The 27,188-nt window shown below is 54.8% G+C and overlaps 1 protein-coding gene across 6 annotated transcripts in view; it reads left to right on the top strand.

Moving 5' to 3' along the window:
* Positions 1 to 3,743: 3,743 nt before the first annotated feature.
* The window catches only part of AP3B2 (adaptor related protein complex 3 subunit beta 2), a 52,273-nt gene continuing 28,828 nt past the window's right edge, over positions 3,744 to 27,188 (top strand). For 2 of the 6 annotated variants that reach the window (XM_077827596.1, XM_077827599.1), the window contains exons 1-7: positions 3,744 to 4,462; positions 16,016 to 16,091; positions 17,411 to 17,485; positions 18,142 to 18,237; positions 20,509 to 20,726; positions 25,855 to 25,921; positions 26,406 to 26,588. In XM_077827596.1, the coding sequence (XP_077683722.1) occupies positions 4,233 to 4,462; positions 16,016 to 16,091; positions 17,411 to 17,485; positions 18,142 to 18,237; positions 20,509 to 20,726; positions 25,855 to 25,921; positions 26,406 to 26,588 (945 nt within the window). In that variant the 5' untranslated portion in view covers positions 3,744 to 4,232. Of the gene's footprint in view, positions 4,463 to 9,655; positions 9,887 to 16,015; positions 16,092 to 17,410; positions 17,486 to 18,141; positions 18,238 to 20,508; positions 20,727 to 25,854; positions 25,922 to 26,405; positions 26,589 to 27,188 lie in introns of those variants that run through there. The other 4 variants (XM_077827598.1, XM_077827600.1, XM_077827602.1 and 1 more) reach the window with 3 other exon arrangements.

Here is a 27,188-nt window from a genome sequence, read left to right on the forward strand (position 1 = left end):
TTTAGGCCCCAGGCCCACACCTCGGCCATCCACCATCACAGTTGAGCTGAGGCTCAGCTGGGAACGTGGGGCTCTCCCTGAAACAGTCACGGCCTCCCGCTCCCACTGAGTCTTATTCCCAAATCCTGCACGTCTTCTAACAGGTGCCCCAGCCCCAGGAGGACACTGGATCCCCAGTATTGTTGGGAAAGCAGGGAATGGAGACTCTGCATGTTCCAGGCCCTTCTCCCAACGGGAGCTTGCGCTGCCCAGGGCTCTGAGATAAACTTCAGGGTAAATGTAAGGGCTGGGAGCGTGGGGAGAGCCTGGCACGGTGCAGGTAGGAGCTGGGCCAGCTCCCAGTCAGCTCTGCCAGTGCCCCTCAATCCTGACCCGCAGCCCCCTGCTACTGCAGTCCTGCCCCCGTTCCCAAACAGCTCCACACAAGAATCCTGTCTCTTTCACGCTGCTGCTGCACCAGGGGCTCGATCAGTAGGGCAGGGATGGGAGCTGTTCATGAGGCAGGGGACCCCCGGAAGCTGTGGGGTAGGTGGAATGGCAGAGAGACCCCCTACACACACCCTTTTAGGGGGAGAATAGCAAAGATCCCAGTAACGCTCCAGAGGGGTATGGGGGGCTAAAGTATCATCTGCCCATTAGCCTTACAGCAGGATAGCTGCAGCCACTTAGTGCAGGCCCAGGATTAACCTTTGTGCAGAGCAATGCTGGGGATCTATGCAGTTCCCCGCTGTCCAGCAATGCTATCGATCAGCCCGTTCTACAGGGGCTGGGCTACGGGGATCTGCGGGAATCCTCACTGCTCAGAGACGGGAGCCAAACTAGCCATGGGCTCAGGGTGAGCTTGTAAATGCTCCCAGCGTCACCCCTGCACTGACTCCAGTGGGGATTCCACTCACAGGGTCGGGCCCAGGAACTACCAGGGTGAGTATTCCCCGCACCAACCACCCCCATGATTGGCACCTGAGTCGAGGGGCTGCTTGCTGGCAGCCCTGATGGGGACCAAGGACTGGCCTGGCCGTGGAGACTGAGTGCCCATCTCGCCCCTATTAGTGGGCTCCCTACAGAAGGGGGGCAGTTACCTGCCCTGAGGATTTCCTTCTCCAACACTGTCAAGCTGACAGCTGTCACCAAAATTTGGCTCCTCTTTCCTCAGTTTCCCCTTCTGACGCCGTCTCTGAACTTTTCCTTCCCTGCTCTCTGTGAGTAACGTGAACCCGAAGGCAGGCTGGATTTCACTGGAGACGTTCTGATACCAGCCCAGAGGTACTGGGAGCGCCATCTACCCTGGTGTCAGGACAGCTTGGGTCCCCCGCACTCAATGGCCCTGTGGGCTAAGAAGGAGTCTGGATGAGTTGGCCTGGCCCTGGCTCAGCAGCACTTGCTGTGGTGCTGCGTGTACAGCGCAGACATGGCAGCCTGGGAAGGAGCTCGGCCGTCCATGGGGCTTCAGCTTCAGTGAAGCACTTTGGGCCTGCTCCTCCTGTCGAGTGCCCTGGGTAAGCCAGGAGGAACCCCACGGAAGCCAGTGCTGCTGCCCCAGGGTAAACCTGGTGTGAGATCACAATCCGGTCTGAACAGCCATCCACGTTTGGAATTTAGCACCTTAGTGCAAAATTCTGGGCTGGGGGAAGGGAGGCACAGGAATTGCATGGCAGGGGGAGGGTGGGCTTCTGGTTGAGTTGCTGTGCTGGGATTCGGGAGTTAGGTTCTGGGCCTGACTCTGCCATAGACTCCCGGTGTGACCGGGGCAAATCCCTCAGCCCCCCATCCATAAAATAGGGCTAGTGATGCTTTCTGTGTCTTAGTTGTATTGTAAACGTAGGGGCAGCCACTGCCTCTTAATAGGTGTGTCTGTAACAAGCCCAGCACAATGGGGCACTACAGGCACTACTGGAATGCAAACAGAGCCACAGACACAAGCAAGGGGGTAAAGCCCGGCTGGGAGGGCGATCATGCACCGTGGCTACTGGATGATGCCGTTTCCCCCCCCAACAGAACCAACCCAACTGGCACCTAAGTGGGGCTCTTGCCCCTCTGTCCCTCCCCTCGGCTGGCGTCTGGGGCGCGGCTCCAGAGGCTGTGACAGCTCCCCATATGTGTGGTGTGTCCAGGCAGTCTGGGTCCGGGGGCGTCAAACGCCCACACGTCCGCTCAGCTCCCCGTGTCTGTGCTGCAGCCCAGCGTGAAGCTGCATGATGCGCTGGCGACTGGTGACTCATCTGCAGTGCTGGCTGCCGTGACGCCTGTGTGAACGGCTCTGTCCCTGTGTGGCGCTGGCAGGGATGCACCAGGGGAGCACTGCACGGGACAGGGCCATGGATCCGGGCTTGTCCTCTCTCAGGGGTGTCCTGGATGTGATTACGCCTGCCAGAGGCCCCATGAGCCAGGCACTGTCCTCTCTCACTCCTTCACCCAGCCCCCTCTCACCTAGCAGCTTCCTGGGCTGCCTTTCCCTCTGGCCAGCACCTGGGAACCGCACCACAGCTGGCTCCTTCCCTGCCCTGCTTCCTCCTCCTGGAGTGGCTCCATGGCTCCCTTCTGTCCTAGTGCTGTGCTCACCTGCCTCGCGGCCCTTCCGTCTGGGGTGGCTGCCGTGCGTCGGGCCCTCGTGCACAGCGTGGGGAGCGGGAATCACTCCCCGTGACCCCAGCCTGCCCCTGCTGAAATGAATGGAAAATGAGAACAGTGAATTCCCTGCCTGCTCTCGGACAGCTTCGAGCCTGCAGCAAGGGGTTCTTGCTCTCGAAAACTCCTGTCGGGGGTGGCTCTCTGTGGGCTTAATGCATGATGTTGAGCTCTCTGTGCAGGGGATGTCGCTCTGGACCACTCCACAGGCTCCCCCCTAGCTCTGGTGAGGTCGTGGCTGGGTCTTTAGCCAAGAACAGCATCCCTGGCACTGAAGGGTTAAAGGCCAGGGGGTAGCTCAGGCCTCTTTGTCCTACAAAAGAGCTGACCAGGGCTGGAACAACTCTCTGGATGCCTGGAATGAGATCCTCTGGCAGCAGTGGGCATCCCTGTTAAATCCTCTGGGGGCTGCCTCAGTCCATGGCATATGCACAGCGGCATCGCTAGGCTGGAGCAGAACCAAGGTCCGTCTAGCCCAGTGTCTCATCTCTGCCAGTGGCCAGCACCAGATGCCTTAGGGAAAGGTGTAGGAACCCTGCAGTGGCAGATGTGGGGTGATCAGCCCCCATGAATGTCTCCCCTGAGCCCCTAAGACAGAGTAGCTGAAGCTCTGAAGCATGAGGGTTTATCTCACTTCCATTCTCCTTGGTAGCATGACTCTAGATATCCTCGATATCCCTCTCTGTGAGTCCCTCCCTGCACCTAGCTGAGTGCTTGCCAGCTCTGTCCTGCCTGTGCCCTGTGGATGGGAGCTGGTAGCCTGCAAGTGCCCACGGATGGCAGGTACAGTCACCCTCTGGGCCTGATGCTTGGAGGTGCTGAGCACTGGCAGCTAGCATGGACTTAGCTGGGGTCTGCCCTATGTCCCTGGGGGGCAGGGGATGGGTGGCAATCCCCAGGGGCAGAGGGGGTGGTGGGGCTGGCTCACTCTGAGTGGCAGTTTGTGTGTGGCCAGCAGGAGGCGCTGCAAGCCAGGCGAGGAGCAAGGGCTCCTCTTCAGCTGCCTTCCAGCTGCTGCAGCATCAGATTTCAGCCCAGGGACAGGAGGGCGGGGGCTGTCAGGCGGAGGGGAGCTCGGAGAGGAGGGGAGCTGAGTCATAGAGCTGAGCCAGCTGACCTGCAAACGTGGCTGGGCTGTGCTGAGCGTCTGGCCCGGGGCAGGAGCTGGGGTGGTTGGGGCAGCGCAGTGTGGGCACGAGGAGCCTCTCTAGCCTGCTGTGCCAGCGCCAGCCAAGCCCTCCGGGGAGCCCAGAAGCTGCTCCCCCATAGCCATGTGGGTGCTCCCCTCACAGGCAGCCAGCCCCAGCTCCTCGCTGCTGCCTTCCTTCCTCATGCCTTGAATCGCACCCACCAGCTCGGGATCTGGGATTCAGGATCAGAGACGACAACCCTGGGGGGTCCAGAGGGGGTGCCAGTGAGAGAGGGGGCAGGAAGCCCCCCAGCTGTGCTGGAACCCCACTGGGGAGCTGGCCGGGGGGAGCTTGGCAGAGCCAGGTTAACCCTTTGAGGGCTGGCACACTGACTGCAGAAGAATCAGTGTCCCTGTTGCTGAGGGGCCATCACCTCTCTCTACCTGTCGGCGACCCTTGCTCCCCTCCGCAGCTGCGATGAATCCGATGCAGAAGCTGCTGCAGCTGCCAGCCAGCGCAGTGAACCTGGTGAGGTTCCAGCAGGGGATGGCAAGTGAAGAGGCCAAGAGCCCAGTGCTGACACCTGACGGAGGGCAGCAGGTCTGGTACAACGCTATGCAGGCTGACGAGCTCCGTCTGCTCAAGTCGCCAGAGCAGGCGGCTGCCCCAGAAAACAGCACCAGTGGCAGCCAGACACAGCCACTACGGTAGGGCCACTGGTGGGGAGGGGGGCTCTTGTGAGTTTGGGAGGCAGGGAAGGGACGGGAGTGCTTGGAGGACATAGAACCATTCTCCCCTTAGGAATAAAATGCTAGCAACTTGATCCTCTTAAGATCTCAACTGGATGGTGGCAGTAGTGGGATGAGATGGGAGGAGCCTCTTCCCAGAGAGACTCTGTCCCTGGGCTCCCCATTGTCAAATTGGGAGTGGGTTTCCTGGTCCTACAAGACCCTGATCCCCACTGAAAGGGAGGGAGAAGGGGAGTGGGTTCTCCACAACACTGCCCCATAACGCACCCCATCAGAGTGATGTTAGGAGAGCTCTAGCCCCTTGGCTTTCCCTTCAAAACTCCACCCTGCATAACTCTTCCACTGTCCCCAGCATGGCCCATGGGGGATCTGGCCCTACTGGACTGTAACAGGAGTTGCTGGGTCTGTGTCTGAGACAGAGTCTCTCTGGGACACAAGGGCCTGCATTTCAGTGAGTGTCAAGCATGCTTCAAGTGGTGCTTGCTGGGTGATGGGGGCATGGGGAGGAGACACAAGGGGCTGCAGGGGGCCATATGGCTACCTATGAGGGGAGCTTGGGATGCTGGGGTAATAGACAAGGACACAGCTTTAATGACAGCTAGTAAAGCACCTCTGAGCCTTGAGGGCCCAGTGCCACCCTGCTGTGTCCATGGAGCTGTCCAAAGGGCCCATCTCTTTGAGGGTGCGAGTGAAGCTGGCCCAGTGGAATCTGTTTTCTGTGTCCCTCTTCGTCCAGCCCTGCCCCTGCATCCTCAGGGTCTCTCCATGCCAGTTGAGTGGCAACCCTGCCGCACCTTGTCTGCCTGGTGTTCCTGAAGTGGTGCCATCATTCTGTGAGTCCTTCGCTCACCCACGCCTGGCTCTGGGGGCAGGGGAAGGAGAGGACACTGAGGATACTATAGCAGAACCTCAATACATAGTGCCTTGCTTCATGCTGGAGCTGTGAATCTCCCGCGCTGGGGGCTCCATGTCCGCTGAGCTCTTGGCAGCACAAAATGGCAGTTTTGCTGTTCGTTGGAAGGGATTTAGCTCTGGCTTTCCCCAAATCTGCTCCCTTGGAGCCAGGATGAGTCCCTCCAAGTCCTGGAGCCCAGAACCTGTGACTGGGAATAGGGCGTTAGGAGGGAAAGCGGCCAGCTCAGCCTCACCTGCCGCCTGAGCATGGGGGTCCCCTAGGGATAGCCTCACACTCTGTGACGTGGTCCCAGCTTCAATCGAAGTTTGGGGTTGCATCAGACGACCCCACAGCACGGGAGGTTTGGATGGAGGATTCCGGTTCGGCCTGCTCTAGAGACACTTGGGTCTGAACCAGTCTCCCTGTGCTCTGGGGGCTTGTCTCAGCCCCAACTGCAGATCTCATTGTTCCATTTCCGTCCTTAATACCTCTGTTCCTGGCCCTCTGGGAGCTGGGTACTCCTCCCCCACTGATTACCAGGGCAAGGGCTCCCATGTTGCTGCATGGGTCTTCCCTGTCCATGCTGTGGTGCTACGTTTTGGACAAGCTAGTATCTGTGGAGTGTTTATGGTTAATGGGGGGCCCCCCTCCCCATTTGAGGGGAGGTGCATCCTAGCTAGAAGGTGTGACTTCTTGTCCCCCCACTCCCAGCCCCAGCCCACCCTCCTCCCACTTAGCTCTGACTCAGCCCGGTCCTGCTCTGCAAGTCTTGAGGCTCGAACCTCAGAACACACTGAGAGAGTTCGCGCCAGCTCAGAGGCATCTGCCCTTGAATTGGAGATGTACTATTCCCTGGAAACTCTGGGGCTGCTTTTGGAAATGGTTTGGATTGTTTTGTCCCCATGTCACTTCTGTGCATTTAGGGAGCCTCAGGTGTGCCAGCAAAGGGGCTGAACTCTTATAGGAAAGCCCCAGAGATTTGAATCAAGAGTTATACGCTACCTATAGCAGGGGTGGACAAACTTTTTGGCCCGAGGGCCACATCAGGGAATAGAAATTGTATGACAGGCTATGAATGCTCACAAAATTGGGGTTGGGGTGCGGGATGGGGTACGGGCTCTGGAGTGGGGCTGGGGATGAGGAGTTTGGGGGACAGGAGGGTATTCCGGGCTGGGATCGAAGGGTTTGGAGAGCGGGAGGGGGATCAGGGCTGGAACAGGGGGTGGGGGCATGGGGAGAGGCTCAGAGGGTGCAGGCTCCAAGCGGTGCTTACTTCAAGCAGTTCCCGGAAGCAGTGGCATGTCCCTTCTCCGGCTCCTACATGGAGGTGCAGCCAGGTGGGTCTGCACGCTGCCCCATCTGCAGATACCGCCCCTGCAGCTCCCATTGGAGCACGTAGGAGCTGGAGTGGGGCCATGCCGCAGCTTCCGGGAGCTGCGCCCCGGCCGCAGCACAGCTAAGTTGCATGGTGCAGCCCCAACCCAGAGCCCCAGCCAGAGCACCGGAGCGGGGCTAAGCCGCATGATGCGGCCCCGCCCAGCACCCCGGCCAGAGTGCCAGAGCAGGGCCGAGCCATGTGGTGCGGCCCCGACCCAGCAACCCCGCTGGAGCGGGGCCGAGCTGCATGGTCTGGGCCCCGACCCAGTGCCCCAGCTGGACCGGGGCCAAGCCATGTAGTGCAGCTCATGGGCCGGCTTAAAACAGCTTGCGGGCAGTAGTTTGCCCACCCCTGATCTTTAGGGTTTTGTTTAAAAGCCCCCTATAGAATGGAATATAGAATTCTATCCCTGCTATGGAAAGGACGCTATAAAAAGCTGTGACCAGATTCTCAGCTGGTGTTAATTATTCGATCCGGTGGAGCTCCACCGATTTACCCCAGCTGAGGCGCTGGCTGGTTTTTGTCCCTATTAAATGCCATCCAACTGGGGACGTGCACGTGGAGCTTCCAGTGACTCACAGGGAGCCCCCTGTGTGATGAGCTCAGACCCCGGAGTGCCCCCTTGCCACCACCGCCATGCTTTTGGGTCGCGTTTGGGAGTTTCTGCCCTCGGGGCGGGGTGAAAGTGAGCCAGTACGGGCTGGTATGGCATACCAGTAAGAACCCGCACCAGCCTGGACCCAGCCCGGCCTGTGGCAGAGCTTTAATGTCCCTGCCCCTTTTGCCTCCCTTGTTGGCGGCCCTGCTGGTAGGGTCCGTACCAGCAGGGCCGCTGACGGGGCGTGGGGGGGAAGGGGCAGCAACGTTAAAGCGCTGCCGCGGCAAACGACCCTGCACCGTTTTAACGTCCCTGCCCCTTTTGTCCCCACTCGGCCACCCGGGCCGGGGTGGGGAATTTAAAAGGGTTTGGGGCTCCAGACGCTGCTGCCGATACTGCAGCAGCGGCATCCGGAGCCCTGGGCCCTTTAAATTGCCCCAGGTGGCACGGGCCAGGCGGCCTGGAAGGGCTGGATGGGGGATGCTGACCCCCCAATGCCGCCCCTTCCGCCTGAGGCCCCATCCCTTCCAGGGGCTGGAGCCAGCCCCTGCCCCATACCGGTAAGTGTCCTGAGTTAATTTCACCCCTGCTCAGGGGTCACATTGTGACTGGGAGTTTTGCCCCAGGTGAAACTGAAAAAGAGACATAGGGACTGGGTCAGTTCCTATTGATCGCCACGCCAGGGACAGCCCAGGGGGCTGCAGGCTGGGCAGCCCATACGCTAACCGGTGCTGATGTGTCCCAGCCCAGCTGAGGGTCAGGGGGGCTCTGCCTCTAATTGGCAAGAGTCTCAGTGGGGGCCTGAGTGTCCATTACAGAGAGCTCCTGCCCACTGTGCTCAGACCCCCAGTATCCAGGTGGGGGGCGACAGGCCTGGGGGCATCCAGCTGGGGGCAGGAGGGGGATGTTCAGAAGGGATTTCATGTAGCAGAAGCTGGGGGCTTAGCTGAGGACCAGCAAACTCAGCCCATAAGGGACTCAGTGTCCTCCTGGCCCCAGAGGCTGCTGCGAGGAAGGCACCTTGCCTCCCCCCGCCGCCCCCCCGTAACCGCCCCCACTGTGTGTGTAATCCCAGCTGCCCAGGGCCTGTGAATGGAATAGGTGTAAGAGAAGCCTGGCGTTGAGGTTGCCATGGTGCTGTCAGTGGATTCCTGACGGGATGAATATTTCACAGGTGGCTGCGGGTTGGGTTCCCTGGCCAAGGCAGGCAGCTCTGCAGCCTCCTGGGCCCTGCTCCTTGCAGAGTCTGCAAGGGGGGTAGATCCCCCTGTCCACCTCCTCCTGGGCCCCTCGGCCCCTGTGGCTTGTGCTAAGCTGCCCGCTGCTCAGCTGCGCCAGGTTCTGCAGCGTGGTGGCGGGGGGAGGGTGTGAGGGGTCTGCCCCACTGTCGGATGCAGAGCTGGGGCTGGGGGCTACTGGGGCTCAGTGAGAAGGGACAGGTTGGGAGGTGAAGGTGGGGGCTGGCCTTGTGTTTGGCACAGGCCTGGGCAGTTCTGACCCATTTCTGCCCCTTATTCACCATGTAGCCTTGGATAGCGGCCCTCCTCCCATGCCTTAGCACACCCAGGTAGGGAACCTCACCATGGGCACCTCACCATGGGCAGCAAGACACTGCTGAGCTCCAGTAAGTGCCCCGAGCATCCCCCTGCCCTCCACAACCAAATGATCAACCAAGGCCTCCCCTCCCCCACCACAGCTGGGCCCTGTGCAGAGCCAGAGGTTACAACCAGGAGCTTCTCTGGTTTCCTGGGGTCTCCGGTTTCATTGCAGACTGAATTCATTAACAGAGCTGCGGGGCTGGCTTCCCCCTCCCCCCATTCCTCTCCCTGTGGGGTTGGCTCCTGGCCAGCCCCCTCCCCTGGCCTGGGCCCAGCTCTCTGGGAGCTGAGGGGAGGGGCACACTGAAAGTCAGCCACCTCATCGATTCCCATGTGAGACTTGGCACTTGGGCCCTGAGTCCAGTGGTGAACTTCAGGGTTCAAAACTGAACTCCCGAGTGAAGTTCCTGGGGGACGAGGGATGCCAATCAAATCAAGACCCAGGGAATGGCTTTGCAGAGACGCTGTAAAACCAAGCAAACATGGTCTGTGCAGGAATAAGTTGCTCAGACATCTCTGGGAGTTTGTGCAATGTTTTTTATTTGCCTAGTTTAATCACACAACACCAGCCTGCTGTTTATTGCTGACAAGCGGGTAGGGGGGTGGGGGTGATGACTTGCTGCTATTTCCCTGGTGTGGCTGCTGTGCTGAATTATCTGAATGCCTCACTGATATCTACAGACTAGGGTGAAGGGCTCAAATGTGTCCTAGGCCCCACTCTGCTAATAGCAAAGGAAGATTCTCCTCTAGCTCTGGCACTGGGTTTTTAAATCAACAGAAGGTAGGAGCCTAAATACCTTTGAGGATCTGGGCTTAGGAGCCTATGCGTTTGGAGCAGGGGGCTCTAGGCTGTGTGACCAGGGACGTGGTGGAAGTCCCATAGGATTGGAGTCCATCTGTGGCTGTATGTCAGGTGGGTCCTTGTTGCACCTGATCCATAGCACCTGTTGCCCTGTGTCTAGAGGATAATAGGGTTATAAAGAATAGCCAGCATGGATTTGTCAAGAACAAATCATGCCAAAACAACCTAATTTCCTTCTTTAACAGGGTTACTGGTCTAGTGGATGGGGGAAGCAGTGGATGTGATATATCTTGATTTTAGCAAGGCTTTTGATACGGTTCCACATGACATTCTCATAAATAAATTAGGGAAAAGTGGTCTAGAAGAACTTACTGTCAGGTGGGTTCAGAACTGGTTGAAAGACCTTATTCAATGACTGGTTATCAATGGTTCTCTGTCAAACTTGGGGGATGTATCAGGTCTGTACTAGTCAATATTTTCATTAATGACTTCGATAATGGAGTGGGGAGTATGCTTATAAAACTTGCAGATGACACCAAGCTGGGAGGGGTTGCAAGCACTTTGGTGGGCAGGATTAGAGTTCAAAATGACCTTGATAAATTGGAGGATTGGTCTGAAATCAACAAGATGAAATTCAATAAAGATAAGTGTAGAGTACTACACATAGGAAAGAAAAATCAAATGCACAACCATAAAATGAGAAATAACTGACTAGGCAGCAGTACTGCTGGAGAGGATCCGGGGGTTATAGTGGATCACAAATTGAATATGAGTCAACAATGTGATGCAGTTGTGAAAAAAGGCTAATAGTATTCTGTGGTGTACTAACAGGAATGTTGTATGTAAGACACAGGAGATAATTATCCTGCTCTACTCAGCACTGGTGAGGCCTCAGCTGGAGTATTTTGTCCAGTTCTGGGCCCACATTTTAAGAAAGTTTTAGACGTCCGGAGAAGAGCAACCAAAATGATAACAAGTTTGGAAAACCTGACCTATGAGGAAAGGTGAAAAAACTGGGTATGTTTAGTCTTGAGAAAAAGACTGCGGGGGACCTGATAACAGTCTTCCAATATGTTAAAGGCTGTTATAAGGAGGACGATGATCAATTGTTCTCCATGTCCACTGAATGTAGGCCAAGAAGTAATGGGCATAATTTGCAGAAGAGGAGATTTAGCTTAGATATTAGGAAAAGCTTTCTAATTTTAAGGATAGTTAAATACCAGAACAGGCTTCCAAGGAAGGTGTGGAATCCCCATCACTGAAGGATTTTAAGAATGGACAAATACCTATTAGGGATCATCTAGGTTTATCTAGTTTGGCCTCAGAGCAGGGGCTGGACTTGATGCCCTCTCGAGGTCCCTTCCGGGCCCACATTTCTATGATTGTATGTTCTGAGCAGTGGGAACCTGTTGTATCCTGACTGAAGCAAGTGGTAGTTATGACTGAACTGGATTCTTTAGCCAAATTAACTTGCAAACTATAACCTGCTCCGTCGGCCTGTTGCTTTCCTGGTTCTGCCCCTCTGATCCCCTGATTGTTCCCAGACATGTATTGCATCTACTCACTGCTGCTCTGTTCACAGATTATAAGGCCAGAAGAAATCATTGTGATCATCTTATCTGACCCCCCTGTACAACACAGGCCATAAGGCTTCCCTGTATTACTCCCTGCTTCAAGTACAGTATCTGTGCTTGAACTAGAGCAGATCTTTTTTAGAAAGACATCCAGTCTTGATTTAAAAATTACCAGTGATGGAGTATCCACCATGGCCCTTGGTAAATTGTTCCAACAGTTAATTACCTCATTGTTAAAAATTCACGCCTTATTTCCCATCTGAATTTGTCTAGTTTCAACTTCCAGCCATTGGATCTTGTTAGACCTTTGTCTGCTAGATCAAAGAGCCTGGTGTCAAATATTTGTTCCCCGTGTAGGGCAAAGGAAGAGAAATGATGCTTGAGAACTTACTAGAGTTTGATTTTTTTTTTATGCCTATTTCCTTTGTCTATTTTGACATGTGACGCTGACAATTTATGTTTTAAAGGTTATAAAGCTTTAACTTTCTGACTCTTGACCTCTACTGTCATTAAATAATTGTCTGACCCCCTCTCCCCGTATAAGTTTCCACAAACCCGAACAATTAAATAGATAAAAATAGACAGATATGCTTAAAAATGAACATCGATTTTATCAGTTGAAATTATAAAAATACAAATTGCGCTACTTTCAGACTGTGACCAACTCGGCCCTTCCCCTTCTCTTGCACAGCTCCTTGCGTCTCTCCCTGTGAGGCCTGTTCCGTTAGCGCCTGTCTCCTGCAGAGAAGAACAGCGTGTGTAATTCCATCTCTCTCACAGTTTGAATCAGGTCCGTTGTGAGCAGTCCCTGCTGCTGGGAAGTGGCTCTGAGGGGCACCTCTCTGTGACCTGGGGCAGCCTCCTTGTTGTGGCATTGGCAGTGGGGTTCCTGTTCTAGAAGGGAGGAGGAGAGCTTTGGGTGCTGGCCTCCTTAGGCCAGGTCTAACCCCCATCAGGGCTCAGGGGCAGCTGGAAGGACGGATGAAATCCCAGAGCTGGAGGGAAAGGGGTAGTGGAAACTGCTTACAGCTGTGAGCCTAAATACAGGAGAGGCAGGGGGATGGGAGACATTCCCTCTCCTTTCTTCCCCCCCCAGTAATCCCACCACAAACTCGGCATCCACAGCACATATAGCAGCTGCCATGCTCTGGGCTGGGCCAAGTCCCTGCTGTGACAGCCAGCGATCGGTATGTGGCATGGCCCTGCCCAGGATGAGCCAGGTGCTGTGACCCACTGCTCTGAGCTGGCCCCCTTTCTTTGCAGGGGCCAGTGCTGAGAGATAAAATGGCTGCTGTGTGCTGTACATGCTGCCTGTGCCTGGCCCCATGCCACAGGTGGGTGGAGTGCCAGCTACAGGAAAGGTTTCCCTGGGCAGAGTTTATGGCTGCAGCACTGAGTTCTCCAGCTCAGTTTAACTGCTCTGAGGGAGTCTGAACCCAGCCATGCTTTTGGGGTACAGCGTGTGATTGGAATGGGGGGCAGTACTGGCAGGCTTCCATGGATCCTGGATCCAAGAGCAGGGCTGGCCCAGCTCCTTACCCTGGACAAGTGACTTCCCCCAGAGGATCTGGCCTGATCCTTCACCCCACCCAGGCTAAGGTTCGAAAGATCTCCTGACCTCGCTGTCTGTTAATTCCCTGGCTTCCCCAGGACAGAGAGTGGAACCCCAGCTCCCCCAAGGGCTAGAGCAGAACCCAGCAGGCTGGGCGCTCTCTCTTCAACCACAGAGTGCACAGAGCAGCCTGCTGCAGCCAGCGTCAGGGAAAAGAGTGAATTGGCCTGGCTAATGCACGTTGTTAGCTGACTCACCCCAGGCCTGAGCACTCTGGGAGGTGGAGGGTGCTCATCCTACCAGCTGGCGAATGCAGTATTCCCACTTCAGCTGTCCAAAAGCCAGGAGTTTGGGCCCCAGAATCATGAGATTTTAAAACCAGTGCATTTGGGGCGGGGGCTGGGGGTTCTTCGCCTTCTGGGTTCTGAGCCTTTCAGTTATGCTTGGATCATGTCCAGCTTTTCTGCACGTCCAGGAGGGCTGCTAACGTAACCCTTTCTCTAAATGAAAGCTGAGATTGTCCCGTACTCACAGGAATTAGGCGCTGGGGCTTTGAATCAAATACCAAATATCCTGAAACTCCCAATCAAACTGTGAGAGCTAGCAGCCAGCGAATGGCTCTTTGGTGCCCTGGATCAGGGGAACCAGCCAGCAGGCATCCCCAGAATCTCCCTCTGCTGAGCCTTCATGGTCTGACAGTGGATCACATCCCCAGCTATCACTGGGGGGCCAGGACCTTGTGTCAGATATGGGGTATTTCAGATACCCACCAGCTGCTGCCGGGATGTACCAGAAATGAGCCACCCAGAGCCAAGAGGATCCATCAAAGCATCCAGCCTCTGAGGGGCTCGCCAACCCCTGTCCCTGGACAGGAACACTTTCCAGTCTGCCTGTTGCTAGATCGTCCTTGCTATTCCACTGGTACTCAGTCAGTTGATGGGCCAGAGACCCATAAAGCTTTGGAAGGTGGCAGCATGTCAGATCTGTGGCATGTATACGTCCATGCTGTGGGATGGGGGGCAGAGGGTATGGCCCGTCAGCCTACTAGCAGGGCATGGTCTTCTCTCTGCGGCTGTGTGCATAAGAACATAAAAATGGCCATACTGGGTCAGACCAATGGTCCATCCAGCCCAGTATCCTGTCTTCTGACAGCGGCCAGGTGCTCCAGAGGGAATGAACAGAACAGGGCAATCATCAAGTGATCCATCCCTTGTCGTCCAGTCCCAGCAACTGGCTATCAGAAATTTAGGGACACCCAGAGCATGGGGTTGTATCCCTGACCATCTTGGCTAATAGCCATTGATGGATGTATCCCCCCATGAACTAATCTCATTCTTTTTTGAACCCGGTTATAGTTTTAGCCTTTTGTTTGTTTTAAACCTGCTGTCTATTAATTTCATCTGCGTGACCCTCCAGGTTCTTGTGTTATGTGAAGGGGTAAATAACCTTTCCTTATTCACTTTCTCCAACCATTCATGATTTTATAGACCTCTATCATATCCCCCCTTAGTCATCTCTTTTATAAACTGAACAGTTCCAGTCTTTCAAATATCTCCTCATATGGAAGATGTTCCAGACACCTAATAATTTTTGTTGCCCTTTTCTGAACCTTTTCCAATTCCAATATATCTTTTTTGAGATGGGGCCACCAGAACTGCACACAGTATTCAGGGTATGGGCATACCATGGATTTATGTAGTGGCATTGTGATATTTTCTGTTTTATCATCTATCCCTTTCCTAATGGTTTCTAACTTTCCATTCGCTTTTTTGACGGCCACTGCACATGGAGCGGATGTTTTCAGAAAACTGTCCACAATGATCTTTCTTGAGTGGTAACAGTTAATTTAGACCCCATCATTTTGTATGTCTAGTTGGGATTATGTTTTCCAATGGGCATTACTTTGCATTTATCAACATTGAATTTCATCTGACGTTTTGTTGCCCAGTTACCCAGTTTTGTGTGATCCCTTTGTAACTCTTCGCAGTCAGCTTTGGACTTAACTATCTTGAGTAATTTTGTAGCATCTCCAACCTTTGCCACCTCACTGTTTACCCCTTTTTCCAGATCATTTATGAATATGTTGAACAGCACTGGTCCCAGTACAGACCCCTGGGGGACACCACTATTTACCTCTCTCCTTTCTGAAAACTGACCATTTATTCCTACCCTTTGTTTCCTGTCTTTTAACTAGTTACTGGTCCATGAGAGGACCTTCCCTCTTATCCCATGACAGCTTATTTTGCTTAAGTGCCTCAAAGACTTTCTGAAAGTCCAAGGACACTACATCCACTGGATCCCCCTTGTCCATATATTTGTTGACCCCCCTCCAAGAATTCTAAGAGATTGGTGAGACACGATTTCCCTTTACAAAAGCTGCGTTGGCTCTTCTCCATCAGATTTTGTTCGTCTATGTGTCAGAATTTATCAGACACAGTCATGCACCCAGCATTGGGGCACTGGGGAGGGCTACACCTCTGGTGATGGGGACTTCCTAGGGGGTCATTAACAGCCTGGCTTTGCACAGTGATCACAGTGCCACTTGGAATCATGTGGGGCATTATCACACGCATCTGGAAAAAGAGACCGCTTTCTCCTGGCAGTGTGCTAGAACCCAGGAGTCCGGGCTCCTATTGCCAGCTCTGGCCTGGGCTGAGTCACTGCCCTCTCTGCCTCTGTTTCCCCGTCTGTGAAAGGTGGGTGATGTAGACAATGAATTGTCAAGTGCTGCCAGCTCCTCCATTGGAAGGGGCCAGGCAGAGGGGTATCTGCTTCAGTTGCAGCATTGGGGGGAGGGGTTCCTGCTTTTCCAGGGTCCCCCAGAGAGCATGTGGTCTGAACTCCCTTGTGGGGCAGTGACTCAGCCTGAGTAGCACACGGCTGTGGCTGCAGTTACTGCTCAGTGGCGCCTGTGATGGAGCCCTTGAGCGGTCAGCCTCATCAGCTACCCCCACCCCCACTGGCTGGGGCAGGACTGGGGGCAGTGGCTGTGTTCATGCTCACTTGTGGGCTGGTGTATGTGGCGTACGCCATGGCTGTGCATGGCTGAGAGCTGCTAAACCTCGTTGCATCTGTGCCTGCTCGGCTGGTGACAAGGCTCCCTGTGACTTGCAGACACGATGACCTGAAGGAGATGCTGGACAGTAACAAGGACTCACTGAAGCTGGAGGCCATGAAGAGGATTGTGGCTGTGAGTGTCTCCCGCAGGGCGGGGTGGGGGTGGGGCACTGAGGCATGGCCTGAGTGCCAGGAGCTCCTGAGTCCCAGCCCCAGCAGTGATAGCGTCACTGTGCAACCTGAGCCAGTCGCTGCCCTGCTGTGCCTCAGAGTCCCCTCTGTGGAGTTTCCCTCCCCACTGTCTTTTGTTCCCAAAGCTCATGTTTCAGGGCTTCACACAGCCACCTGCAGGGGTCAGGAAGGGTCTCTCCCCCACACATTGTAGTCTGGGTTTAGGAGGTTTTTTTGGTCTCCTTCCTCTGAAACATGAGGGATGGCCACAGCTGCAGAGGGGACTCTGGGCGGGGTGGGCCAGGCTATGAGGTGGCACTGAGCACTGTCTCTCTCGGGTGCTTGGCTGCCTGGTTCTTCTCACATGCTCAGGGTCTCACTGATCACCATATGAGGGGTCAGGAAGGAATTTCCCCCCAGATCCGATTGGCAGGGACCTTGGGGGTTTCACCTTCCTCTGCAGCATGGGGGTGCGGGTCACTTGCCAGGATTACCTGGGTGTATCTAATTAACCATTTCCCTGCCATTGAGGGGGCCTCGGGCACTGGTGCCCCTTGGTTGCTCCTGTTCTCTGCCTGTGGCACGTACTATCTAGGTGCCTGTGGACTGTGAATCCTTGGTCAAATTTCAGAGGGTGGGTTTAGTGTGCAGGGGGGCGGTGGTGTATGTGTGAGATGCCGGAGAGTAGACTGGAGGATCTGGTGGTCCCTTCTGGCCTTAAACCCTCGCCACGTATGAATCATCCTTCCCGTTCCCAGATGGGGAGACTGAGGCACAGAGAGAAAAAACCTCCCTGAGATCATGCAGTGAGTCGATCTCAGAGCTAGGAATAGAACTTGATCCCTCCTGGCTCCCAGCCCTGGGCTCGTTTCCCCAGACTGCACTGTTCTGCTATCCCTCCCGCCATGTTAGTAACCCCCCACCCCTCCGACTTTCTAGAGCTGGACAGCAGCCAGCTCCTCTGGCTGTAGCCTGTTGGCTGTGCCCCATTGTTCTCTGCTAAAGGGACTCGGAGCGGATCAGGTGTCTGGGCGCTCATGCCCTCTAGTGGTGGGAGTCCTAGAGTGGGGCTCTGAGACCACATACTGCTGTTATTATCATGTGTATTGTGATGGAGCCTCAGGGCCCCAATCATGGATCAGGGCCCCATTGTGCTATGTGTTGTAAACACACACACCCCAAGCTAGTGGAGTTCTGCTTTCTAGCCCAGGTGCTGGGCACAGGGGCTGTGACGCCTGCAGATGTGTTGTCGGGTCACAGTCTTCTTTCTCATGTCCCCAGATGATCGCCAGGGGGAAGAATGCGTCCGACCTCTTCCCAGCTGTCGTCAAAAATGTGGCTTGCAAGAACATTGAGGTGAGCCTCTCCTTCGGGGTCATAGCAACTTGCGAGCCAGCAGGGGACAGCGTTTGGGGGGAGCGGTATCTGCCGTGGGGTTGCTTGCGGCTTGCCTGGGTCTGATCTGCACACATATGCCAGGCAGGAAACTGCTCCCATATGGGGGCACCCGCTCCCTGTCCTAAGTGGCAAGCTGGCTTTGAGGGGCCCCCATAACAGCCAGTGGGATCCTGCTGCCCTCTGTGGCAGCAATGGCCAGGTGGGGTTGCCTGGAGGGCCATGGGCTTGTGGCACCCTGAGATTTGGCAGCAGGGTGGCCATGTAGTGAGAGATGGACGTGGGACGGCATCCCAGCCCAGGATTGCAGGAGGTGCCAGAATCCGGCCCAGACCCCGCCGCAGCAAAGAGGATTCTGGGAGAAGCAGCTGGTGTGATGCACTCAGCTTACTTAACAGAACTTCCCTGTGACATCCCTCATACCCAATCCCTCTGAGCTCAAGCCCTCCTGCCTCTGCCCCCCGCCCCGATACCCTGGGCCTCTAGATGTGGGGGCAATCGCCCCTCTTCGCTGGCACGGGTGGCAGTGGAGGAAGCCATGGGGGTGGGGAGCAGACAGGATGGGAGGATTTGGAGCCTGGTTGACAAGGTTCGGTCTCTGCCCGCGCGTCTGGCAGGTGAAGAAGCTGGTTTATGTCTACCTGGTCCGCTACGCGGAAGAACAGCAGGACCTGGCCCTGCTCTCCATCTCCACTTTCCAGCGTGGACTAAAGGTCAGGGGTCACGGACGGAGGCGGGGACTGGGGTGTGGGCACCTCAGGGGCTTACGGTGGGCTGGGGGATGGTGCCACCTGTTTTCCAGCCAGGACAGAAGTAGATGGCTCTGCTGGTGCTCACTGCTGGGATTGGGGTGGTCTTGCTTGGCCTTAGCTTACAGAGCTGGCTTTTGTACGCCCGCCCACTCGCCTGCGCCCCCACACACCTGCACCCCCCCACACCCAAGCCTAGACTGAAGGCAATCGAGAAACAGACACCTCAGGCATCCTGCTGTGGCCCTGTAGCTATAAGCCCTCCACAGTGTGGGGCCCTCCCCGGAGCAAGACTCGGACACACTTCTCTGGCTCCTATCGTCCAGCTGACCTGAGAGTTGCCCTATGGAATCTCCCCGGCGCAGCCCCCACAAGAGACGGGCAGGCAGGGGGGAAGTGAGGAAGCGAGCGGGCTGGGAGGCCAAACGGGGCCTCTGCTGGAAAGTTAGCAATGCCCTAACTGAGCAGCAGCTGCTGCAGCCCTGACATTTGGGGTTACCCAGTGCCCCAGGGAGCAGCCCCGACTCTGTCCCTAATGAGACACCCCCACGGTGTTGCAGTCTGGACTCATCCATGCACTCCACACATACAGGCCCAGGGGCTGTCAGCTCAACCTGCTGCAGGTGAGGTAAGGCACAGGTCTCCCAGGGGGCAAATTCTGGCCCTGGCCCCACCTGCCGACATTGGACCACGACTCCTGACGCCCAAGCTGCACTCCAGCCTCTCCCAGTTGGACTGACAGAGAACGAGAGATGTAGTGGGGCGCTCTCTCTGAGGATCCTCCCTAGCAGGCACCCACCCGTCTCATGCCCATGTGTTACCGTCCCAGTGCCACCCCAGTACAACCTGCTGCCCCTTCGCCCTTGGCACAGCCTGGCGCGGGCTCTGCATGTCACTACAGCACCACAGAGTGAGCCCGGGCAGTGCCTAATCCCTAAGTGCTTTGCTGAGGCTGGCCCCAGGGGATGGCTGGCTCTGCTGGGTTCTGGTGCACAGGCATGTTCGAAGCAATTCCTTGCCTTTCTCCCCTCCATACCAGGTGCCCTTTTGGTGCCCAGCTCCCAAGGGTGCTGCTGTGGAGGAGGAGAGAGCACTGCCCCCGCAGTACCTGTCCACATCTCCACTTCCTCTTGGAGGTGCAGATTGGTCAGAATGAAGCGATAGGCACAAGGGGAGGAACCAGATGGCCCCATGGTGAGGGGCTGTGGGTCTTTCAGGGTGTGTCTACACTGCAGTTAAAACCTGCTGCTGGCCTGTGCCAGCTGCCTCAAGCTCAGGCTGGAGCCCAGACTCTAGGACCCTGCAAGGTGGGAGGGTCCCAGAGCCCGAACACCTCCACCCCATAAACAGCCCCTTAGCCCAAGCCCGAGTCAGCTGGCACAGGCCCTTAGAAGCCCAGTACCTGAGAGCTGATGGTGGGGGGCCCTGCTGTGGATGGTGTGTGCTTCTGTCATGCGGATCCGGGGCTCCAGTGCTACCCTGGGGACTAGTGGGTAGAAAAACTCAAAGGGGCCCCTGGCAGGGAGGTCGCTGCACCCCATCCGAGCCTTTTCAGGCAGTGGGCAGAGCTCGGCATGTGGGGTTATTGGGCTCTGGGACAGGTGTGAGGCTGTGATCTAGCCGGGGGGAGGCAGGCTGGAGGCAGAGCCAAAGCAGTGGGTTGCATAGGTTGAATGCGCTCGCTCCCTCCCCCTCCCAGCTGCTCACGCCTTCCCCAAAGGGTCCCGGTATAAAGCCCTATGTGAGTGGGGGGCCCTACTGGGACCCCTGCCTCTGAGAAGCTATGGGGAAGGCCCAGCTTCTGTCACTGGGAGGCCTGGGGCTCCCATGGGATAGGGCAGGGGTTAGAGAATGGGGTGATGTCGAAAGAGCCAATGCCGGGTTTGTGTCCCTAGCAGATCTGCTATGGAGCCCTTGTGCCCCACTGCTCAGACTGCTGCAGGGACCCCCAGCCATTTACTTCTCCCCACCCCATGGGGCCATCATAATCCTGGTTCCTGGAGGTGCTGAGCAGCACCCACAACTCCAGCTAAATTCCCCAGCCCCCCCAGGAGCGAGGCCGGAGATCCGAAGTGGGCACTGGCCAGAGGGATTGCAGATCTGTGTTAAGGAGCGAGAGCCTCGCCTCATAGAGAATCAACTTCCAAGTGCTCAGTGCAGTGCCAAGCGAGCCCCTGGATTCCCTCTGGCAGCCCTGGGTGCTGCTGGGCCCTCACCCTGCCCTAACTGTGTCAGGAAGAGCGATCTGCTGCGAAGCCTTCCTGGAGCTGCCTCCGTGTCCCCCCACTGCAGGATCCCAACCAGCTGATCCGGGCCAGCGCCCTGCGGGTTCTCTCCAGCATCCGGGTGCCCATCATAGTGCCCATCATGATGCTGGCCATCAAGGAGGCGGCGTCAGACATGTCTCCGTACGTGCGCAAGACGGCTGCTCACGCCATCCCCAAGCTGTACAGGTAACTGGGACAATGGGCTGTGTCCCCACCCTTCACAAACTGCCCCCCCTCCTGAAATAAGCAAAGCTTTTGACACTGTCTCCCACAGTATTCTTGTCAGCAAGTTAAAGAAGTATGGGCTGGATGAATGCACTATAAGGTCGATAGAAAATTGGCTAGATTGTTGGGCTCAACGGGTAGTGATCAATGGCTCCATGTACAGTTGGCAGCCAGTATCAAGCAGAGTGCCCCAGGGGTCGGTCCTGGGGCCGGTTTTGTTCAATATCTTTATTAATGATCTGGAGGATGGTGTGGATTGCACCCTCAGCAAGTTTGCAGACGACACTAAGCTGGGAGGAGTGGTAGATACGCTGGAGGGTAGAGATAGGATACAGAGGGACCTAGACAAATTGGAGGATTGGGCCAAAAGAAATCTGATGAGGTTCAACAAGGACAAGTGCAGAGTCCTGCACTTAGGACGGAAGAATCCCATGCACTGCTACAGACTAGGGACTGAATGGCTAGGCAGCAGTTCTGCAGAAAAGGACCTAGGGGTTACAGTGGACTAGAAGCTGGATATGAGTCAACAGTGTGCCCTTGTAGCCAAGAAGGCCAACGGCATTTTGGGATGTATAAGTAGGGGCATTGCCAGCAGATTGAGGGACGTGATCATTCCCCTCTATCGACATTGGTGAGGGCTCATCTGGAGTACTGTGTCCAGTTTTGGGCCCCACAGTACAAGAAGCATGTGGAAAAATTGGAGAGAGAGTCCAGCGAAGGGCAACAAAAATTATTAGGGGACTGGAACACATGACTTATGAGGAGAGGCTGAGGGAACTGGGATTGTTTAGTCTACAGAAGAGAAGAATGAGGGGAGATTTGATAGCTGCTTTCAACTACCTGAAAGGTGGTTCCAAAGAGGATGGATCTAGACTATTCTCAGTGGTAGTGGATGACAGGACAAGGAGTAATGGTCTCAAGTTGCAGTGGGGGAGATTTAGGTTGGATATTAGGAAAACTTTTTCACTGTGAGGGTGGTGAAACGCTGGAATGCGTTACCTAGGGAGGTGGTGGAATCTCCTTCCTTAGAAGTTTTTAAGGTCAGGCTTGACAAAGCCCTGGCTGGGGTGATTTAACTGGGGATCGGTCCTGCTTTGAGCAGGGGGTTGGACTAGATGACCTCCTGAGGTCCCTTCCAACCCTGATATTCTATGATTCTAAATACATGCTGGACTCACTTTGCTCACACGTTGCACCTTGCGCCGTCATTTACACCGGTGCACAGCGGGGACTCACACCATCAAATCCCAGCCACCCACCTTTTATGGAGGAAGGCATGGGACACAGGGTGATGGTGCCCTGGGGCCTCTTGTGACTTGGTCAGATTGCACAGAATCAGAATTCTGGAATGTGCATGGAGGAATGTGACATTTTGGGGATCACCCAGACCAGTATGGGTTTCTGTCACCGCCTGCCTTGTGACTTTGGATGCCTTAATGCTGGGCTGCTATGACTCAGAGTTCTGAGCCCCGTAGCCAGCCTGCCAGCATAAAGGTCTCACCCTGGCTTCCATCAGCCTAGTTACTCCTGGCAGGGTGACCCCAACAAGCCCTTCTGGTCCTGACTCCCCCCAGATCCATCTGCCTGAGTTCTTAAGTGCCAGACACTGGGACTTTCCTCTCTGGCTCAGCACCCCTACAGGGGTGAAACCTGCCCCCCGGTTATCAGCTCACTTTGCCACAAACAGGGTGCCCACTGGAGACCTGCATGGGGCATAGATCAACAAGAAGTTTGTTTAATAGAAAAATCATAGATTCAAAGATGGAATAGTCAGGAAGCAAACAGCCGAGTTACACAGAAAATAAACATAAAAGGCACGGCCCTGTCTGTACATTTCTCTAGGAGCTAACTTCCCTTCTCTAATACCACTACCTATTGCCTCTGAACAGTCTCCCCACATGCCCCCTGTCGGGGATCCTGTGTTCCATGGACAACACCCCTCTTAGATGCTGGCCCTTCACTTCAACCCCCTTCCCTCTTAACAGGGTTTCCTTTCTCTCAGACTATGGTCGTTCATGGTTACACAAAGAGGGGAAACTCTCCTGCCTTAGTGTTCCAAGACTTGGGTTTTCTTCTCCGTTTCAATGGCCTTCTATTCACTTTAAAGTTGTAAAGCCGTTGTCTTTCCCTCGGTCGTAGGATGCTACGTGTGTGGACACACAGTGGGTGAGGCAATATCTGTTCTTGGACCAGCTGCTGTTGGGAAGAGAGACAAGCTTTTGAACCACCCAGAACTCGTCGTCAGAGCTGGTGTGGAGTTAGTTTTGTGTGAACAGCTAGCTTGGGAGGCGCGCCTCCCTGCCCTATTGCATCTCCACTCTGCTGTGAGGAGATGCTGCCGTAGCACCCTGGTTACAAGTACAGTGTTCTACACATACAGCCCTGCCTACGTTCACAGCCAGAACCTGCATACAGATCTCCTACTGACCATCCAGGTCAGAGCATTGCCAGCTTTCAGAAAAGACCCTACCTGACATATATTAATACACAAGAACTTGGTATACAACCAGTAGATTCAACTGCCTATTCTTTGGGGGTCAGACTCCCTGTTCTCTCTTTGGGGACGCAGACGTGCGAGCCCAGGAGCTCCTGTCCCCTGCTGCTCAATGCCAATACAGAGATGCAGCAGGGCATCCTACTGACCACCACCACCCCCCCCAAACACACAAAAACCCTCATGAACTGCTCCCCCTAGCACCATGGGCAGGAAGCGCAGGCACCAGCAGGGGCTGTGGGTGAGACGTTTCTCCCATCACACCAACAGCAACAAGGAAATGAACAGTAACTGGAAACGAGACCAGCAGCCAAATGCTTCTGTTTGCTAGGTCAAGCACTGACTGCCCAGATAATGCAGCTATGCTAACTGACAAGCCATCTGGATCCTACTGATACATGGCTGGCATGGAAAACGTCTGGAAGAGCCGCTATTGGGCCACTGATGGCCAAGATGTAGGGCTTTGAGCGTGTAGGGATTTGTTTACAGTTTTACAAATCCTCCTATTTAATAGGAATGTTTGGACGGATTTCTTAAAAAAATATATTTTTCAAGGAGATCAGGTTTGCGCTATTTCTGGGTTTTGGCTTGGATCTAAACCCTAAAGATACATTCTGGTTCAACCACAGACTCTGGGCCTAGTGCAGGGTAAGATTCTCTGGCTCCTGTGATGCAGGAGCTTGGCCTAGCCAATCCTAATGCAGTCTGGCCTTCCAATCCATGGATCTAGAAGCACTCCCAGGACTGTTTTTGCAAACTTTGCGGCCTTGTGCTGGCATAAGCAAACCCGTGGGGGTTAAACTAGCAAGAAACTGGCTACGGTCTGTTTCTGTTCCTCCAGCAGAGAGTAAAACAGCGGAAGCAAATAAACGGGCGGAATAAGAGTGAAAAGTCAATTTTAATTTTTTTTTTTTAATTCTGTTTGTTTTAGCCACTGAGACAGTGTGTGTGATATAGACCAGAAATCCTTGGGCTGAATTCTGGGTGTTTTTGCCCCCTTGTTCATGGTGTAACAGCCCAGAATTTGGCTGTTGGATTTTGTTTCCTGGACATTTCCTTGTCAAAGCCCAGCACTCAGGCCTGCCCCGGGCTATTGGCTCTTTCATAGTCCTAGAATGAATGGACCCAGAAAGCACATGTGGCCTCGCAGCATGGATCAATACAGGGCGTAATGAACCAGAGTGGGCAGGACATGACTGTACAATAGGATAGGCTGCTGCAGAAAGGTGACAGAGTGTCTGGTGCTGTCCTAAACTCCAGTCAAGAAGGTGCATGTGGGTCAGAGGCAGAGGAATGGAAGGGATAAAGCAGGAGTGACCCAGAATGAACAGTGAATGAACATTCTCTGAACCTGGTGTGAAAATCACTGAGCGATTATGTGCCTGCATCTCCCGTGTTAAATATTTAACCTTTAGCTATTGTTAGAAGGAACCGAACCACATTAGCTAAGAAAATAAGAATGGCCAAACAGGGTCAGACCAAAGGTCCATCTAGCCCAGTATCCTGTCTTCTGACAGTGGCCAGTGCCAGGTGCCCCAGAGGGAATGAACAGAACAGGTAATCATGAAGTGATCCAGCCCCTGTCACTCATTCCCAGCTTCTGGCAAACAGAGGCTAGGGACACCATCCCTGCCCATCCTCGCTAATAGCCATTGATGGACCTATCCTCCATGGATTTATCTAGTTCATTACTTCACCAAACGAAATTAATAGGCATCCCTGTTAGTGTCTTGGCCTTCACAACATCCTGATGCCTATTAATTTCGTTTAGTGACCCCTAGTTCTTGTGTTATGAGAAGGCGTAAATAACATGTCCTTATTCACTTTCTCCACACCAGTCATGATTTTATAGATCTCTATTGTGTCCCCCATTAGTCATCTCTTTTCCAAGCTGAAAAGTCTCAGTCTTATTAATCGCTCCTCATACGGAAGATGTTCCATATGCCTAAACATTTTTGTTGCCCTTTTCTGAACCTTTTCCAATTCCAATATATCTTTTTTGAGATGGGGCCACCACATCTGTATGTACCAAGATGTGGGCGTACCATGGATTTATATAGTGTCAATATGATATTTTCTGTCTTATTATCTATCCCTTTCTTATTGATTCCCAACATTCTCTCTGCTTTTTTGACTGCTGCTGCACACTGAGTGGTTGTTTTCAGCTGATACCTAGAGGAGGGAGAAATAAGACCAGCAGCCAAACGCTTCATAGGGACCCCTCTCTAATTGGGATCAAGCTGTTTGCTCTGCAGGGAAGCTCAAAGGCCATCTATTTACTGCTTCTGTGAGAGGGGATGGAATTGGGACTGCTCAGCTATGGATCATTGGCCCAACACTGCTAACAACTGATGGAGATTCTCCTTAGCTCATGGGCTAGCAGCAGGGGGATCTGGGGCCTAGCTGCGCTGTTGCAGAGCTGCAAAGATCTGTGCGGGGCAGCACAGCGGATCCTGCCTCATTCTCTTCCAATTCACCACAGTCCTGCCTGCTTCACTTGTCTCCCCTTTCGCTCAGTGGGGCGGGGGATAGGGCTCTCCCAGTACCTCTCCCCTCCCCCTGCTGGTAGCATCATCATCTGACTCTCCCTTGCAGCTTGGATTCAGATCAGAAGGACCAGCTGATTGAAGTGATTGAGAAGCTGCTGGCAGATAAGACCACGGTGAGTGGGGGTGGTGTTCCAGGGTAGCCACATTAACCCCATGGGGTGGGGGCAGAGGGGCACTGTATTATTAAAGGATCCCCTTCCCAAATTTCAGGCAAAGGCCCATCAAATGTACAACTCCAGGGCTCCCAGGAAGATAACCGGGGAACTGGATTCTTAAAGGGCCAGCATCTGGCCACCCTGGGATAGGGTGCTATTAAACTGTAACCTCACTGACCCTGCTTTCCTGTTGGCTGATCCTAGTCTCCTACCCATGTGCCCTACTGGCAGTGCCTTCAGAGCAGAGTCCTGATAGAAATGCTGCCCTGGGGCTGTCCTTCCATGTCAGGGCTGAGATGGAGCCCTCCCCAGAGCTCCCTGGGGAGAGATCCAGAGACTGCTCCAGTCGGTGGGAAGTGTGAGTAGTGCCCCACAGTGCAAATCACATCACTCTCCCTCCTGCCCTGCCCACCTTGCTACTGCTCTCTCCCCTCTGTCCCAGCTGGTGGCGGGCAGCGTGGTGATGGCCTTCGAGGAGGTTTGCCCCGAGCGCATCGACCTGATCCACAAGAACTACCGGAAGCTGTGCAACCTGCTGATCGACGTGGAGGAGTGGGGCCAAGTGGTGATCATCAACATGCTGACCCGCTACGCGCGCACCCAGTTCCTCAGCCCCAACCAGAACGTGAGTCAGACCAGGGCAGGGGACGCATGACCCCAGAGAGGCAGGGAGGGGAGTTCATGCCGGAACAGAGTGCTGAGAGGGAAAAGACTGACTCAGGGACCTACAGCGTCTCTGTGATAGTGCCAGGCCTCCTAGCCCTGACACACGTGGCTGCACTGCCCATCTCAGAGCCACGGGACCTGAAGCAGCGATGCTCAGTCTGAGGTGACCGGGCAGCATCTGGCTCAGGGTGCCCACGAGCCCCTGCGGCTGTGACTCCTTGGTGGTGCGCCATACGGTGCTGTCGTGTGGTGGCAACGCAGCATCCCCCCTTAGCTTGGACTAGAAACAAGGCATACGCTGGAGCACGTGAGCTAGGGAAGGGATCCTGCATCCCACGGAGACTGTACACAGAGACGGTGTTTTTCCAAAGCTCTGTTCTACTTCAGCCACAAACTGTGCAGAATCCCTGGATGTGGGTCTCCAGTCTGTGCTATGCAGGAGGTCAGCCTGGGTGATTACCACTCCCCTCTGGATCTGTGTCCCCTCTGGATCATGAAACAACCCCCCTGAAGCTGTCCTGGGGCTCGCACAGGCTGGCCCTGATTTCCCTCCCACATC

The sequence above is a fragment of the Eretmochelys imbricata genome, chromosome 10 (genome assembly GCF_965152235.1).
Source record: "Eretmochelys imbricata isolate rEreImb1 chromosome 10, rEreImb1.hap1, whole genome shotgun sequence".
In the NCBI taxonomy this organism is placed as follows: Eukaryota; Metazoa; Chordata; order Testudines; family Cheloniidae; genus Eretmochelys; species Eretmochelys imbricata.